The sequence below is a fragment of the Drosophila yakuba genome, chromosome 2L, assembly GCF_016746365.2.
Source record: "Drosophila yakuba strain Tai18E2 chromosome 2L, Prin_Dyak_Tai18E2_2.1, whole genome shotgun sequence".
Lineage (NCBI taxonomy): Eukaryota > Metazoa > Arthropoda > Insecta > Diptera > Drosophilidae > Drosophila > Drosophila yakuba.
In genome coordinates, this window is record NC_052527.2 from 14,669,734 (window position 1) to 14,687,459 (window position 17,726).

General features: G+C 41.9%; 1 protein-coding gene across 1 annotated transcript; it reads right to left on the minus strand.

The window, feature by feature from the left end:
* Window positions 1-16,923: 16,923 nt before the first annotated feature.
* Window positions 16,924-17,726, minus strand: LOC6528233 (succinate dehydrogenase assembly factor 4, mitochondrial). The gene has a single exon (XM_002089259.4). It carries the CDS (start codon window positions 17,605-17,607, stop codon window positions 17,227-17,229), a length of 381 nt encoding a protein of 126 aa, XP_002089295.1. The 5' UTR covers window positions 17,608-17,726; the 3' UTR covers window positions 16,924-17,226.

Here is a 17,726-nt window from a genome sequence, read left to right on the forward strand (position 1 = left end):
ATAAGGCTGTCACATATGTGAGCATTTTGTGCTTGGGTTTTCATATTTTCAGTACAAACAGTGAAAGATATTTTGTTTATTTGATTCGGGTTTGTTTTCTTGTCATCATATCCGTGTGGTCCAAAAGTCCACTTAAAGCGGAAACTATAAATTCCTAACAAGTTCTTCTGAGTTCAGACCACTTTTATATCTTTTTCCATTCATATTAAGTTATCACTAGATTTTCCAAGAAGCAGTAAACTGCGTTCTTGACCGACCTGGGGATTCATTCACAAAACCACAGAAAACATAACTCTTTTTGAAATCCGTTTCTAGGAACTTGAGAACGTGTAGCACAATTTTTACGTATTTATTTTGGAGTTATTTTGTAGACTCACTGCACGTACTTGCTCGGAAAAGTTGCCCTCTCAATGGTTTTAATATGGTCTTTCGCCGAAATCGCTTTATTTAGGGAAGACAGCAATTTCTGGTAGTTCTTGTATTTTCAACTATCTGGACGTTAGATCGTAGTCACGTTCACTTTTGGTTGAGATGAAAATGTTTGTATCAAAGATATCACTTATTTGTACTATCTTCTTTACCCATATAATGGATGTGGGATAAACTATATTTTAACATTAAAAAGTATTTATAGATATAAGTTAGTCAGCAACACGATTTTTTTTTTGTTTTCTTAATTCTCTTTTGTTACGCTTATTTTATAATTTATTTGAGAAAAATGGATGAGAATATCAGGAACACAATATCCTTTGAAAAATAACAGCTGATTCAAAATGATCTTGTCTACGCATTTGTAAAAGTCTAAGATGGCGACAGATCGAGATAAGTACTTTCAATCTCACCTTTGTCCTGAGTTTTATTCAATTACTTGTGGGTTTCCTTTTTTACGACCAAAATAAATTAAGGAGAGAAGGAGGAGCGTATCGCATGCACTCTGGAACCTGAAATCCCGAAAAAGACATTTGGTGTTACACTTGAAATTTATGACATCCTCTGTTTTCCAGTTCCAGTTGCCCCGCCACTCATTGTCTTAACGATTAGTCTTTGTCCTGCTGCCCGCTGAGCTCTACTTTCACCCCGAACCCAGAAAAAGTAGACACTACAAGGCACTCACGTCTCTGGAACTCGAAGATGTCTATCGCGTTGCGAGTTGGCAAGGACAGAAATATCAATTTCTCCCTCTGGTTTCCCCTTAGCTATCTTTGCCTGCCATTGAAAGTGTTAATTGAACCATAAGCGTAACCATAAATGGATTTTATTTCCTAGCAGAAAGACAAAACAAGAGATTCCCGAAACCGAAATTTATGTCCCTCATCCTCACAAACGTTTTATGGCTTTGCCCATCTTTGTGTTCATTGTTCTGCTCACAGAACAGGGGATTTTCTTTATTCCTGGGTGTTTGCATTTGCGGGGCATGTGTCCTTGCCACCAAGAAAAAAGGATCTGGTTTGCTTATGCAATTTGTTGCAGTCCTTCGCTTCCTTTTGTGCACCGCATTGTGTTTACGCAGTTTGCAGATCTTGGGAGATCTGTTAAACAGTAGCTCTAGTTGGGTGGGTTGCTTGTTGAATGGACTTATAAGGAATTACATAACCTTGTGCCGTGATATAATGATGGGAGTGCTACTGTAAGTCGCTCCTAAACCCATGAACTCGAGAAGGTTTTAGGATCAGTCCATGCAATCAGTGTGCGCGATCTTGTGGGTTCCAGTAATACAACCTATTCCCTGGAAGGATTTGATTTTTGATCCTAAGTTCAGACTTATGTTACTCTGTTGTTGAATGTTTCCTTACAATGTAATTCGTTCACTGCCAACTAGAATGCTTAAAGAATTTCTTTACTCCCACCACAACTGGATTTCAAACGTAATTTATTCGCAGAAAGAAGGCCTCAACTTCACTCGGGCGTTTAAGTCTGGCATAATCACAACATCATAACTTAACGCTGTCTTACCTGATGGCTGGTTGCCCTTGAGAATCGCTTGGATTCGCTCCTTTTCGCTGGAGTTGCCCTCATTCCCATTTCCATTCCCATTCCCATTTGGTTGGCCATCCCCTTGGCCAAATCACGACACAAATGCCGTATAATCACTTGTCGAACGCTGCTCAATAATTATAAGAGGGCGATGTAGGTAGGACCCGGGCATTTCGCATGCAGCGCGTTGCTATTAGGGCCCTGATTTCGTTGAAACCTATCAAAATACATAACAATCAGTGGGCTGGGACGGGCTGATGGCCCAACCCCGCCGCCGGGGCGGCATATACAGCGATGATGATGATTTCAGGCCGACAGCTACGTAATTATATCGAGCAAACATAAAAGGATCGGAGCGACTTTGGTCCCAGACCATCATCATCCAGTCACCATCAAATCAGAATCCCAGGTTCCCGGTCCCAGGTCCAGGTCCCAACTCCAGGTTCCAACTCCTGGTCCCTGTTCGCGATGGAGGCGTTGCCAAGACGCATAACAATGAAAACGTTTAAGCCGACTAACGAGCGAACGGTGAGCTGTAATCTTCTTTCCCGCCGATGAATCTCTTTCTCTGCTGTTCAGCTAAAAAATGCCCGGCGACTGGGGGAGGCGCCTTGAATGAAGTTTAACAAATTAATATTAAATTACGTGCCAAATTGGCAGACATCGAAAGGAAACTAACGCAACGCAAGGCAACGAAACGACTTGAACTTGAACCACATCAAAGGCAACGATGCCACTGGATTTCGGAGCAAACGATTTCCAGCGGCTTAGAATTAATGCCCTGTCTGGGAAGCTAGAGTGCGGATCCAGTCCATATGCCATGGTGACCATGGTAACCAACGGAAGTAGGAATTAAGCATTCGAGGGTTCTTCGGCGAGTTCCCCCAAATATACCATTAAATTTGCCCCATTGGCGCCGCATAGTCATCAGTGATTTAGCACACGTTTCTGTAGACGGGCCTCTTCCACTCGCTGCAGATTTTTATTCACTTTTTCGTAGTTTAATGGCGTCCTTTTTAGGGTTTTATGGTCGTTTTGTCGGTCGTTGGGTCATTTAACGGACCTCGCTGCGTGCACTTTAAAATTGATTAAAGTGAAAGGCAAGGGTATCCGCTTTTTGCCCGTTTTAATAACAGGACTCTGCAGGCGCTTTTCGCAATTAGCTGTCATTCATCAAAACGGGACAGCTTAATTGTGCGGTTGCTATGCGGAGCTGAATGAAGGTACATAAGTCGCAAAGAAGCTATCATAGCCATCTTTCTTAATGCACTGAGGAAAAGCGGGAGAATCTATATAAGATAATTTACTTACCCAAAGTATGATGGAGAGTGTAATTATTAATTTATTTCTGTGGTAAATAAGTCAATTCAAAGTTTATTTTAGTTTCTCTGCACTTTCTAAAATTCCTAACATCTTAACTCGATTAAGTAAGTTTAGATGCCACACCGACTCAGTAACTATTCCTGCTGCCTCAATGATTTATTGGTAATTTCCCGTCAGAACCGCCAGGCAATATATCTCCTGCATATGGTCACGTAGGGCCCAACCAACCTGAAAATAACCCAACCCATTAGAAGCCAATGACGGGTGGGAGTAGTTGTGCTGTTAATAAAATCTAATATGCTTAACCACAAAATGGTTGTATTGGGTCTTGTAATTATGCACCTTAATTTGCCCCCATTCCAGCGCCAGGGCTTTGCCACACTAATTGTATATGCAGCCGGTGTGGAAGCCATCGTCAGTATTAAAAGGGGATTTTAAGGGAGGAGTATCCAATCCCCCCGTCTCCACGTTTGTATATCTTTCTCTTATACCTGCCAGCTACTTATGGAAATCGCTGTGCACTGAGCGGACTATGGAAATTTTCATTTTATTGGCGCCCAGAGCGTCTTGACTGCTCGTAACCCTCTAACTCCAACTTCTTCTCGTCTCATCTCTGCCCCCACCTCATCAAGCCAGCCACACGCACTCTGGCATACCAAAATCCTATAAGTAATTGTCAACGTACTTTGGCGCCTCCTCGAATCCTCCTCCTGGCAGCCCCAACCATTTGTATTTATATTAATTAAGCGTCGTTGAGTTGTCTTCCTGTTGCTGCGAACTGGGAGCTTGGTTCTGGGCGCTCCGTACTGCGGGATAGGGAATGTAGAATGGGGAATGGGGGTTGGGGATTCCTCCCTATCGACAATGTTGTTATCTGTTCAGCTGTCGTCGTTGTTGTAGTTGCTGCGGCTTGTTTTACAAGCTGGATGGGCTTAGGGTTATGGACTCGAAACTCCGGCACTGCGGCACTACGGCAGTCGGATGGCAACCCAACACAACCCCACCGTTCAGGGGCAGACATTTTAATTGCTTGAAATTGATGATAATTAAGCCGATCTGCATATTTGTACTTTCGGAATGTGCTTTGCTATTGTTAGCCAAATGAGTTTTTGGGGGAGTTCTGCTGACTTTCCCCTCGCCCATTAGGCTTTTCGATTATGAATTTTGTTCCAATCAGTTTACTTTCGGTTTGGACAATTTGATTAGCTTATGCATAACAATGTCGATGGGATTAAATCTGTGGCTAAACATTTAAAATGGTATCTTCCGCTCCCTTGATGTGAAATGTATAAATTCCTTATATTCCTAAATAACAGTTGAGCATATTTATATGGGAAAACTAGAGAACTCATACCAATTGCTTAATAATTTATCAAACATAATTTGACAGTATATTGCTTATATATACAGCAATGAATACAGATTGCTTATCTGTATTTCTGTAATGTTAATAATTCTAATTTTGCTTTTAGAATATATTACATGTTGAATAGGAGATTATGGGTGTGCGTTACACTGATATTACATTCCCTGCTATATTTTTTATTGCTGGGTCTTCCCAAAGTACTTAGTTATGGTCACAGCCGTTTTGCGTACCCTTAGTAGAGGATTAGTGCGTACTTGTAGGGTTTTACCGCTAATTACACTTCATCCGGATATTAAGTACACACAGACTGCACCTAAGCCACATTAGGGCAAGTGTGGGCGCGCCACTGATCGATAGATGGGAAGCCATAGGAGGACCTCGGGGGAAGTAATTGAAGATTTCCAAACTGTTGCGACTGAAGTGTATAATTAACTCAATACTTTCGCTAAGGTGTACAATTAATCAGCTTTCTCAAAGGCGATACTTAGACCGGGTAATGGTAACAACCTTCAATTAAAAGTCAATTAGCCTTGTCCGGTCTGGAAAGAGCTGGGAGACCTGGGAAGGATATGGGTTTGGTCGGTCATGTGAAACAATTTGAGACAGCTGTCGAAAACCACACGTTGCTAATTGTTGGCTGTAGCCGAATATGTGTATATAGGTATGTATTTGATTGGTACCTTCTATATGTGGGCGGAACCCGCAGAAGATTAAATAAGAAAGAACAAACCTTTTTGCACCTTTGCAGTGACAAGCGATGATGACGTTCAACACGTATGTAGATAATATAGAAGAAGTCCTCTTATAAATACTCTTTAGAATATGCTAAAAGAATTAAAAAAAAGTAGCTCGAGAAAGAAATCTTTATTATAATAAATCTGTAGTAAGTTGCTTTTTAGAGGCTATAAGAATGCGGTTTACTACTGCATTACTAGCTTCATAAGTCTTGAATATTACATTAAAAACTGATTAATTATATAAGTAACAGTGGCCTATGTGTGGCATGTGTTTAAAACACAGTCTTAAAAATATATTCCTGTTTGGTTTTTGAGATTTTCTTTCAGAAGTCACAAACTGTATCATATAGCGCATATGCCCTTGCCACTTTGAGAGTCCGGCAACCACAAATACAAGAGTGTGAACACATCACCCGGACCGGGGGCATTGAGGTTAACCCGGAGCGGCAGTGACAAGGATGCCAGGCGACAGGAAGTGGTAACTACTAAATAAGCAGCTCCGACTTGTGGGTGTGGCCATTGGGAACCGGGCCAGGGCAAACCGAACGGAACCGAGTGGAACGGAACTTGACCAGGGTCAGCAGTTGGTAGTTGGTAGTGAAGCGCATGTGACAAAAGTAGGATGAGCTGTGGAAATGCCACAACACAATTTTTCCTTCCTTTTCCTTTCTTGTTTTTTTTTGTATTCATTTGCTTGGCATACAGGACTACTGGTCGTTGGTGTCGTTGTCAGCTTACCGAGCTGGTTTTCTGCCGGGTTTCTCCGGCGGGTTTCTCAGTTTCTCAGTTTCTCAGTCGTGGCTGGCTGGGCTTAATTCTGTTTTCGGGTTAAGTAAGTGAATAAGTATGCGCTAAAATTCAGTCAACCGCATTAAGTATTTAAGCACTCAGCACACGCTCAGCACCGAGACTTACACACTCGTCGGCGTATCGCATTGCCATTGCTCCGCTTGGGCATTTCCCATCGCTTCGCTATTCCATAGGCTACACACTGAAAGAAAACGGGTTAAAAGTAAAATATATAATATTATTCAAGTGAAGCAAATTCTTGTCTTTCTAAAACCTTTTAAAATTATAATTAATAAGCGTTTATTGTTCATAGCTAACTATTCCAATGTAGTGCAAGGTGCTGCTAAGATATGAAAGTGCTCAAAATAAATTAGATTTAAAAGAACGAGTACCTACCACTTTAGTTGGCCAGTGCACGTACCTAGCATCTGCCTTGGCAGAACCGCTTGGTTAGCATTTTTCCACAACAACGCATACACTTTGAGGTAGCTTTTCCGCTAATGAACGCATTAGGCGAAAAGGCGACGACACAAACGATGGATGAGGGAACCTTGTTGCCGGCTTAGTTCCTGCAATGGTGGGATATTTTATTAAGTACTTAACATGCCGCTTTCTTTGCGCAGACACATTTAGGCTCCCCTGCCATTTGCCTACAATTACCGACTTGCTACAGTTATGTGGATGTGGACGGTACGCTGAATTACACAACGTTTGAGGTTAAGCGGATTTTGTAATTATCCGACTCGTAGCTACAGCGAAATAGCAAAATAGATGGGGGACTTAAGCATAGGCTGTGGTAAATGAAAGGGCCATGGACTCACACCAGGCTCGAATGCCTGACTTTCGAGCTGCTTAACTCTTCATGTCGATCGCATCAAGCCATTTGCAGCTGCAGTTGGGGAAGGCATCGGTGTGCAGCCAGTGCAGTTGGTTGGATAAGTGCACTACATCTGCATTGTGTTCTTATAGAACCATAAATATAATTAAATGGGAGTTGAGCCAGGCCTGGGGGGATTAAAATGATTCGAAAGGAAATTATAAAGAGTTGTATTGCTACGATTTTTCGCTTAAAGGAACACATTTAAGAGAAACTTTTTCGCATTCAAGTCTCAAGCTAGAGTCAGTATCTTTTCAGTCTCATATTCCTTTATAAATCCTATATATCGTATTCCTTATATAATATTATGCTATACTTGTTTCCGCGGAATATATTCTCAAAGCATATATTAAATAGTTACTAAACATTTAAAAATAATCAATGAAAACAAATTTTTTCTCTTTAACTGCAGTAAACAGGACTAATATTGAACTTATGTGCATTGTGAAATAATAAGGGATCTGATTTAATTGAATTCAACAAGCTTTCAACCTATTTAATTATGTTTTGTGTGCCGTTTCACTGTGAGCATCCTTTCATCTCTCGTTACCCTATGTCATTTGTATTGTTACGCGAAACTGCTAGTTTAACAGATACCGCCTAATGATCGGAACGCCGAAGCAGTGCGCATCGTCACTACGTGTTCTACGGTACGCGGTGATAATATGCGCACGGGCCGGGCTGTCTAATCGCGATACATTGTTGCTCCGGAAACTTCTCTCTCTATATGTTACCCATAATTTCATTCTGCGGCTGCATTTACCGCATTTCGCTTGGCCAACACCACTCGAACACCACGAACGAAGTTAAGTCATTACTGTGTGTGATGGGTGGCGTGATGCACAGACACTCCGAGTCTCGTACACGCTTATGATTTCCAGAAATTACAACTACTAATTGTCATAAAAAACCATTAAGCACATTACCATTTATTAAATCAGGCAGGGAAGCGTGCCTCCTTCGGCCCCGAATGCATTTCGTTTTAATTATGCCACGTAGCGGCGCAGAGTGTCGATTGGCGGGGGATGCGGCGAGTGTTCTGAATTTCCACGAAAATTTCATGTAATTATATGTATGAATGTATGAATGAAGTAATGTATGGGCCATATACCCACGCCAGCATACCCATGCGGCATAATTTTTAATAAGTATAGGTGGTGTGGAACAGCGGCGCCAGCCACCCGACTGCCTTCGATAATGACTCGATCCCTGGGGCTCACCCCCACCTCCTCCCCCATTTCAATTTTCCACTTGCAGCTAATTCAACAAACAGCAAATGTGCCAAGCAGATGCACGTGATAGCTATGCTATAGAGTTATGGAGCTAAGCAACATTGTCTTCATAGCTGACACTCCCTTTCAATTCAGTACGTGTCTGCTCTTATCTCCTTCCACCGGATTTCTTTTGTATGAATTTCATATTTTTATGGCTTCGTGGAAAGGCGAAAACCCATAAAATTTATAAACGCACACAAATTTGTACGTAATTACAATAAAAACCCATAAAATATATCATAAAAATCCAGAAATGCCCATCGCCAAACGCAAACTCACTTACAGGAAGCCGCGAGGGAGTTTCTCAACAAAATTTCTAAGCAAATTTATTATTATGACACAATTTTTATGCTCTTTACGATTATTTTTTGTCGTGTGTCGTCAAAAGGAGGTGGGTGTGTGAGTGTGATGGCGGGACATTTGATAATTTATGGGTTGAGTTTTATTACGTTTGATTTGTTTATGTGGCAATTCCGAAGAGTGCTGGCCAACGAAAAATTATAATAATAAATAAGTTTGGCCACATCCCAGCCCAGAACCAAGAATCAAGAACCCATTCCATTCAATCTGAGAGGTGTGCGCGTGTAGCGCCAGATTTCCTGTCCACGATTTCGTTTTATATTTCTGTTTATTATAGGCATAATTGCACGCTGCTCATACTAATGAAAGGTTGTGGGTGTTCCTCAGCTGCCAGTTACTAAGCAATGGTGGTTTTGAACGAGGTCTAGATCTATCAGTACGTAGAATTTCAGTTTGGGGTAGCTCCCATCCATATAACCAGCAGAATAAACAATAAGCAACTAAGTTGCATACGCTATTGGTTAATTTAAATAGGTTTAGATAAGTTAAAACTATTATAAGGCGAAATACTTGTTTATATTATTTTAAATTCCAAATGTATTTCCGTAATTTATTACATATTAATAAATAAATATAAGTATCGTACTCAGTTCGTATCGTATTCATAATTTTTTAAATTATCTCTGCCTTGGTGAGAAATATACCCATATTATGCCCATAAGATAGAACTATCTTAAATTGTTTCAATCCTGTTGCATTCTTAGATAAACCCCATACTTTTCGGCATGCGACCATCTGCAGTCGGGGGTCCTTTTCAAAACACGATTTGATGCATCAAGTCGAGCATTTGATATGTTGAGATCCAAATAAATTGTTGACATTTCGACGGACGCTGGGCGAGTGGCCAACCCGAATGTCCTGGTGGCCGCCCGTCTCCCGCCTCCTGTTTTGAAATAAAATACATCTGTCGCTGTCGTTGCTGTTGTTGTTTCTGCTGTGGCTGCTGACAAACTGGAAACCATATGAGAACAATAATGGATTGGGTGTCCAGAGCAAATCCTAGAGATGCCGGCTACGTGCATCTTCCTGCTTTACGCTCAACTGCAAGCAAATGTGTGGGCAATAAATTATAAATTCGTTTGACTTCTGCTGCCAGCCGCCTGCTGCCTGCAGCCTTCTGCCTGCTGAGAATGGGGCAGAACCGAATATAAGGAGTGTGTGTCGTGTCCTGTGGCCCTTTTCTATGGCCGTTATCCTTGACCGCCGCCCTCGCATTGAAAGCGTGTCCCTGGCACCTACCCGGCTATCTGTGTGTGTTTGCCCGACCATAATTCACCGTGACAAGCCAAAAACCATTAGTGAAGGCAATAAAAATGACAATAGAAGTCAATTTCCATATTGTGTGTTCCAGTTTTCGTTACGGATTTTCCATTGTGCATGTCCCTCTGCTGATGCAGTTTTTCTCCAGCAATTTTCAGCCGCAGCCGACGTTTCCAGCGCTTAATGAGCATGTTCCATAAAATTGAACAATATTCAAAATGAACGCCCATAAATATGTCACATAAATCACGCATAAAGTGGTCCAAGATATTAGGGCAATCAACGAATAAAAATTACGTCCACCCATCGTCACAGCGCCATCAGCGAAACAAACCGCCTGTTCTGGGTTGTCCAAATACATTGAACATTTCCGCCGAGGGGTGTGGACACTTAAATTATTAGATTAAATAAGAACTACCTTCTGTTTGGAAAAGTAACGCATAAAGCAACTAACTAGTTAAATCCCATATATACTTATATTTGGGATTTATAATCAAAACCATTTAGAAAGCAGAGATTTTTACTGCTAATATTTCTTGTACAATAGTACATATTTTAATACTTTCCGTCTTTATAGTTTTGTAGCATTTTCTGAATATTTGTCTAAAAATGCCTACAATTTATTTTAAAAATAGATTAGTTTATTTGCCATATTGTTTGTTCAGCACTGTTGCGTTGACACAATGCTAAGCATTTTTGTTCTGCTGGGCTGATTTATACATTCTCTTAAAAACTAAACGAAAATTCCGTTGAAAATTAAAACTGTCATATTTTGAAATGTTCTGTGTCATGTTTATTTGCTGACATCGGATGTGCCACCAGCGCCGAGTTAAGTTTCAGCTGTAAATTGTGTTTTCAAAAGAGTTCTCCACTCGCTCCGCAGCCAAAAATAGCGCCAGGTCATGGAACATTTAGAAAATGAGGAGGCGGTACCAGAAACAAAGCGAGAAATAACTTTTTATGGGACTTAGGCCGTCTCGGGATATTTCCTTTATCGCATGCCTCTCCGTTCGATGGTTTTCAAGTTAAGGGGATGGCAAGCGGAGGCTGTGAGGAGATTTAATATTGTTTATGAGGCATCACCCAGTCAAAGCGGGAAGAATTAAAATGTGCAACGACGTGAAGGAGGTTGAACTGGCATGGAAATGAAAATGCCGCCGCCAACATAAATTATCGCATTTAGTGTGAAAAATGTTTAAATAAATTAGTTGGCATGAGAGGCGTTTTGGGATTTTGCGGGGTATCAAGGGATTAGGCCAATGGAAATTATAACATAAATAAAGCCTACATTTTTCAGTTATTAATTTTTACAGGCGCGTATTTCAGTCAAAGAAAATTAGTCAAGGTGGATGTGAAATTATGTATATATCTAGGGGTTTTACCCAAATGAAATCTGTAAGAACTGTATGGTTTGGTATTTTGTAAGTTTTTAACAAATATGGTGTACATATAGAAGCATATGACCAGAAAACCATAATTCTTATGCCTTTATCGCTCTGTTAGAGCCTTTATTAAATCGGAATCAGGGTCGCCGAAGTTCGTAAACAGGTTAATAAAACTGTCATGAGTGCCAGCTCAAACGCTGCGGGACATCATTGTCAGGTCAGGAGCAGGACCAGGACCTCGCAAAGGACCTGTGTGACATGCATGGACAATGAGCCAGCTGAAAGGAATGGAATTGCAGCAGGACTCGCAGTCATAAATTGCCTGCTGTTTTCGGCTTCGGGATTGTGCTGGGCCCAACTTCTTCTACGAGTGTATGTCGCCCAATAATAGGTGCCAATAAAAATTTATTGCAGTTTGACCACCATGAAATCATCGTTAGGCAGTGACAGTTCCTGCCGCGTTCGGGTCACCGCCTCCTGCAACTTGAGAAAAGAGATCAGATCGGATCAGGGGATGCTCAGCGGGAAAAGGTCAATGGAATCACCGCAGGACATGGTTTGAGACTCGGAGAAGGTGAAGGTTGCTCCTGCCGCCCACATAACTTGACTTCGCTGGCCTTCTGTCGTTTTCCCCAGCGATGGCTCACACAATGCGCACACCAGCTCACTCGGCTCGTTTGTCACATTTAACAGATTTGTTATCCTGTCGAGTTAATGTCGGGCACACAAGTCCCGACTGCCCGACTGTCGCACACATGTCCTTCCACTCCCGGCACCCCTCACTCCGAGTCTTGAGTCCTGGCTGAGTCCTGGATTCACGAGAATCGCTTGACAGGGACCTTGGGCTGGCAATAAAAACAAAAGATTGATGGCATTGGGCACACGTTCGATTTGTTTTCCTGTTGCTCGACAGCTCGCCCACCCCCCTCCGCTGGGGCATGTCCTTGTGCCTTTTAGTGCTTTGTAATGTCTTAACATTTGACACATCACTTGGATTTTATTCCATACACCGGCATACAACAGCAGCCCACCCCAATATCCATCCACTAGAGATATTGCTCGTTAGTTAAGGTTTCTAATAAATTTGTGCAACACATTTCATTCCTTTCGGGGCTTGTTGTTCGCCATCCTCTGTCGTCGCTTGTAACATTTTTATTTGATAACATATTGCATTTGCCCTTTTCACGAAATCTGTTTCCTCTTGCCCGTTCCGTTTGGTTTTGGATTTCGGATTTCAAGTCCTCGTTGTGCTCCCCTGTTTTCCCAGCCATTTTGCTCGGGTTTCCTCTCTAAAATATTGGCTGGAAACTCGAGCCATCGTCTGGCGTCTCAACTGGACGCCCAGTGGCCAAGTGATTTATGGCGTCTGTGTTGGTCATTCAACTGCATTTGATTTAGGTTGTAAATTGTTGTATATTGCGGCCGTCGCGTTTCGCTTCCTGTTTATGTTTGCTCCCTAAATTCAGCGCCCTTTTCCACTTTCGCTGCTCAAACATTTTTTGCTAATGAATTTATGGCAGAATTTATGGGCGCGGTGAAAACTTTGAGGGTAAGATGCAATTCGTATGGGCTCAGTTAAAAAAGTCACAGGAGAGTCAATTAGGATTTTTTTAGTTTACCAGCGAAAAATATACATTTGTTATACAAATTAGCAAATTACTTGCTTTACAATTGTAAATATCTTTAAACTGCTACTTACTGTACTTAAAATGGAAGGTTCAGTTTCTCTTGTATCCGTTCCTTGAATTATGGTAAAAATCTAAGCCACTTTGAAGGCTCTTGTCATGCCGGATATCTCTCCAGCAAGAACAATAAATCTCGCACATTTCAAAGTCACCCAGTGATCATTAGGAAAGTTACACGTTCTTTATTTTCCCGCAGCTTAACTAATTTTTTGTACGGCTTTTTGCGGTCATCAGTGGCTTAGCTTAGCTAGATGGAAAGTGTGAGTCATCTATGACAGGCGAATATTATCCTTTGGCGGGACGAGAACGAAAGTGATAAACGATGGCGTGGCATAGCGAAAATGGGACTGAGCGATAGAAAAAGAAAGGGGAATGGGAATGGGAAGAGGAATGCCAAAGAGCCTGACACTTGGACGTGAGCACACAAATAACACTTAACACAATAACAAACAAACTTTTCGACTAATGACAGTCCAAGTAGCAAACAATTTATCGAATGCCAGAAAGGAGCAGCCAGCAGGACGCGCACATACTCGCACACCCATTCGCACTGAGAGTTCCTTTTGCCAAGTCATTAATCTTGTTTCGCTCTGGTCGATATGGCATGGATGGGGCTCAGGGGAAGCCAGCGGGAGTCCCAATACCCGATTCCCAGCCATGTCGTCGTTATCCTTTCAAGCGTGAACACATGCGATTACGTCTTGGTGTGTGTCCTCGTTGTTGCCAGTTTCCGCATTTTCCTGCGCCAGGCGGCTGCCATGATTAAGTGCCATTTTGAAAAGTACTAAAATCCTGTTGGTCATGGCCCTGGACCTCAGCGCGACCCCGCCCCTCTGCCCCTCCGCCTCCCCCGCCAAACTGGCAATGTGGCAATGTCAAAGTGTCAATGATATATGTTATACGCTCCGATAAGACGCCCTCTCTGCGGAGGTAAAAGGACCTGGGCGGCAGGACCTCTGGGTGCGTTGTAAAAATCCCGTGTTTCTGGCTTTGCCCGACTGCGGAAATCTGTGCACGTTCGCACAATAACATAATAGTTCCCGGATATCCACCTTCCCTCGCTTCTCTCATTTGGCACTCGTTATTTTTCCTCAGTTTTTCTCAGTGTGCTGCTTCCTTGTGCTGTGTACGTGTTCCAAATGGGTTGCCAATGACTTGATGCATTGCAAAATCAGTTAATAAAATGCAGCATTGATACAGCATGATAGCACTTTAATAACTTTTCATTACTTACTTACTAGCTGGTTCATATATACTTATACAGATGCGTTCAATTATTTTAAGTCTCTTAATATAACTGCTGCATCACGTTTGATTTATTTCAGTAATTATTAATATAAATGGGGCGACTAAAGTGCTTATTTTAGTGTTCAAAACGCAGTAATAAATGAATTAAGATACATTCATTAAATTACTTTTAACTCACTCATCGAGTTCGGGGTCAAATCAAAAGGATTTTGATATAAAAATAAAAAATAACAAGAGAGAACGCTATAGTCGAGTTCCCCGACTATCTGATACCCGTTACTCAGCTAGTGTAAGTGCGAAGGACAGTTTTTGGCGGTTTGTGGGCGTTAGAGTGGGCGTGGCCAAAAGTTTTTTGGCAAATAGATAGAAATTTACAAGACTAATACAAAAATGAAAAAATATCAAAACATTTTTCAAAAGTGTGGGCGTGGCAGCTTTGGGCGGTTTGTGGGCGTTAGAGTGGGCGTGGCAAAAAGTTTTTTTGCAAATCGATAGAAATTTTCAAGACCAATACAAAAATGAAGAAATATTAAAACATTTTTCAAAAGTGTGGGCGTGACAGTTTTGGGCGGTTTGTGGGCGTTAGAGTGGGCGTGGCAGCATGATTCGACAAACTTGCGCTGCGTCTATGTCCCTGGAGTCTGTTTACTTAATCTCAACTTTCTAGCTTTTGTAGTTCCTGAGATCTCGACGTTCATACGGACAGACAGACGGACGGACAGACGGACAGACGGACAGACGGACAGACGGACGGACAGACGGACATGGCCAAATCGACTCGGCTATTGATCCTGATCAAGAATATATATACTTTATATGGTCGGAAACGCTTCCTTCTGCCTGTTACATACTTTTCAACGAATCTAGTATACCCTTTTACTCTACGAGTAACGGGTATAATAATGATGGATGATTAAGTAATAATACAAGTTATTATACCCGTTATTCGTAGAGTAAATGGGTATACTAGATGGGTATACTAGATTTGTATGTAACAGGCAGAAGGAAGCAGCCTTTCAAATGGTCTGAAGTAAGAAAATATTTTACCATCGTAAATGGGATTTTTCTGGCGATTTCTCGGCCTGTGGCTGATTGAAAACGTGTAGTTTCCCCAGTTCCGGCAATAGCCTCCAATTTGCCGGCGGTGCTGAGTTTTCGCCAGCTGTAAAGTGATTCGGCAAAGGCGAAATCTCTCAAGTGGGTGCGAAACTGATCGTAAACAGCCTCTTTGCCCACTCGTTCCCACAATTCCAAGTACTTTCGATGTGATCGAGAGATCTCGTACCGACAAGACTGATGATCGTATGCATTGGGCCATCTCGTAGCCCAAAAAAAAAAAAGAAATAAGAAATAAAGAGCGGTACAGGCCAGCTGAGAGAAACGTAACCGGAAAAAATCAAAGGCAAAACAATGATCAAAGCTGTCATTACAGATCGAGGGGCGGTCTTTGATCTTGCGCCGCAATGTGGTTCAGTTGGGGGATTTTATGTTTTGTTTTTTATTTGATTTTCACTTTGTTCTATCAATCAGCGCCTACTACTTTGCGACCGACCGGCCGAGAGGCGAAATGGAGAAGGGTATACTAGTGCTATACGGTTTTACGGATCAGTTCCGTTCGGCATGGGTTATAAAATGATCTTGAGAGCATCGGTATGCGTGTGTTTTCCTTACTTTTCACGTAATAAAAACACATTAACAACAACAAGCAACACGTTAATTTCGTTTAAAAATAAAATAGACGAAATAATTGCCGTTGCAGCAAGTCGGAAAATCGCATTTGATGGATGACGATGTAGGAAGTCGTCGCTTCTCGCGCCTGTTGAGCATTGGGCAAGTTGTCGATTTGGGATTTTGGATTTTCGATTTGGGATTTTAGATGTGGATTTCGGTGGATTACCAGAGTCAGCTGCTGTGTAATTTCGTGTATACACATAAAAGCATTTTGTGGATTTCCTGGAATTTATGCGGAATTTATCTTTTTTTCGAGCATTTTACGTGCTTAATTTGTTGGATTGTGATTGATCTTTGGTTTGGCGTTTTGCCGACGTCGGCATTTGATTAAAGGCGTAAATTAGAGGTGTGATGGGATTAACGCACTGTGCTGGATATTCTTAAACGACTTACTCGTTATTTGTCATTGAGAAATGCAAGAATTTTTCACTTAAAAACAGAGAGAAATCAACCTACACATTGTCAATTAGCTGTGAAAAATGTAGTAGCCTTAGAAAACATTTCACTAATTTCTATTTGTGTTCATTAACAAATCCAGTTTAAAGCCCACAGAAATGTCAACAGGCAAAGAGGCAAGGCAAAACAGCTGCAAATCTTCTTCGAAAATTTCCAACAATGTTTCTAAACCACAGAAACGTTTTTCCTGGCCTTACGAGTGAAATTTATGGCATTTAAAAACCCCTTTATGTGTCTTCGTCAAACGCACTCTGGCTACAAAATTAGAAGCAGACACCGAAGACACACAGAAGTTTTTCTATTTTCTATTAAAAATCACGTAAACTGTCGCCGTAATTTCAAATGAATCGAAACGATTCAACCGAAGCCCCCAAAACAGCACTCCAAATAATTTCAGCTTAGGCACGATTCTCTGCCCCTGAACCATAAATAATGGGAGTAGAAGATTCGGTCGCAACTCTCTATTCTGAGAACCCCTTTTTTCGAGAGGCGAAAGAAAGGGCTATCAATTTATTTTTGATGGCAGGCCCATCCACAAATCCTCTCGCTAGAAGCCACAAAGAAATCACACAAAGAAATTTATGTAATGCCTTCGCAGAAGCAGCAATGGGAATCTTGATGTTCCTCATCTTGATCTGGATTCCGTGGCTACTGTAGCGCACATCGGGAGTGTAACAAATTGTGAGTGCTTCTGTTGTTAACACGGTTAATAAATCACAATTGTCCAAACAAAAAGGTGTCCAGGTGAAGATATGACTCCCTCAGAAATCCGTGACTCGTCCCTTGCGCTCCCAGTCGCCATAGCGCGTGGGTTCTGGTCCCGCCTGTCCACCGATTTCCCCGGTATAGGGATTGGTATTGTTGGGCCACGGCTTCAGGGGCTCCTTTTCGTGGGCCGGATGTGGTGCACACTCGGGCAGAGGTTCCAGCGGCGCCTCCGATCGCAGCTTTTCCCGGAACTCCAGATAGCGCTTGCTCAGTTTTTCCTCGGGATTTGGTGGTATCTCGACCCTCTGTCTATTTGCTGGTGTTTCCATTTCTTCGACATCTTCTTTTCTCAAGTGAATCGCAGCCTTCGATTGAGAACATCGTCTTAGGTGTAGTCCACTCTTGGTGATCAGGGGTCGACAGGCTCGAATCATTTCGCGGCTTTATTTTTGGGCTAGTATAAGGTGTTTTAAATCTGTGTTTGGGTAAACAATTTCCCACGACGAAATATGTTTCAAATGAAAGCTTATCTACTTTTGCCTACTGTGTTTGT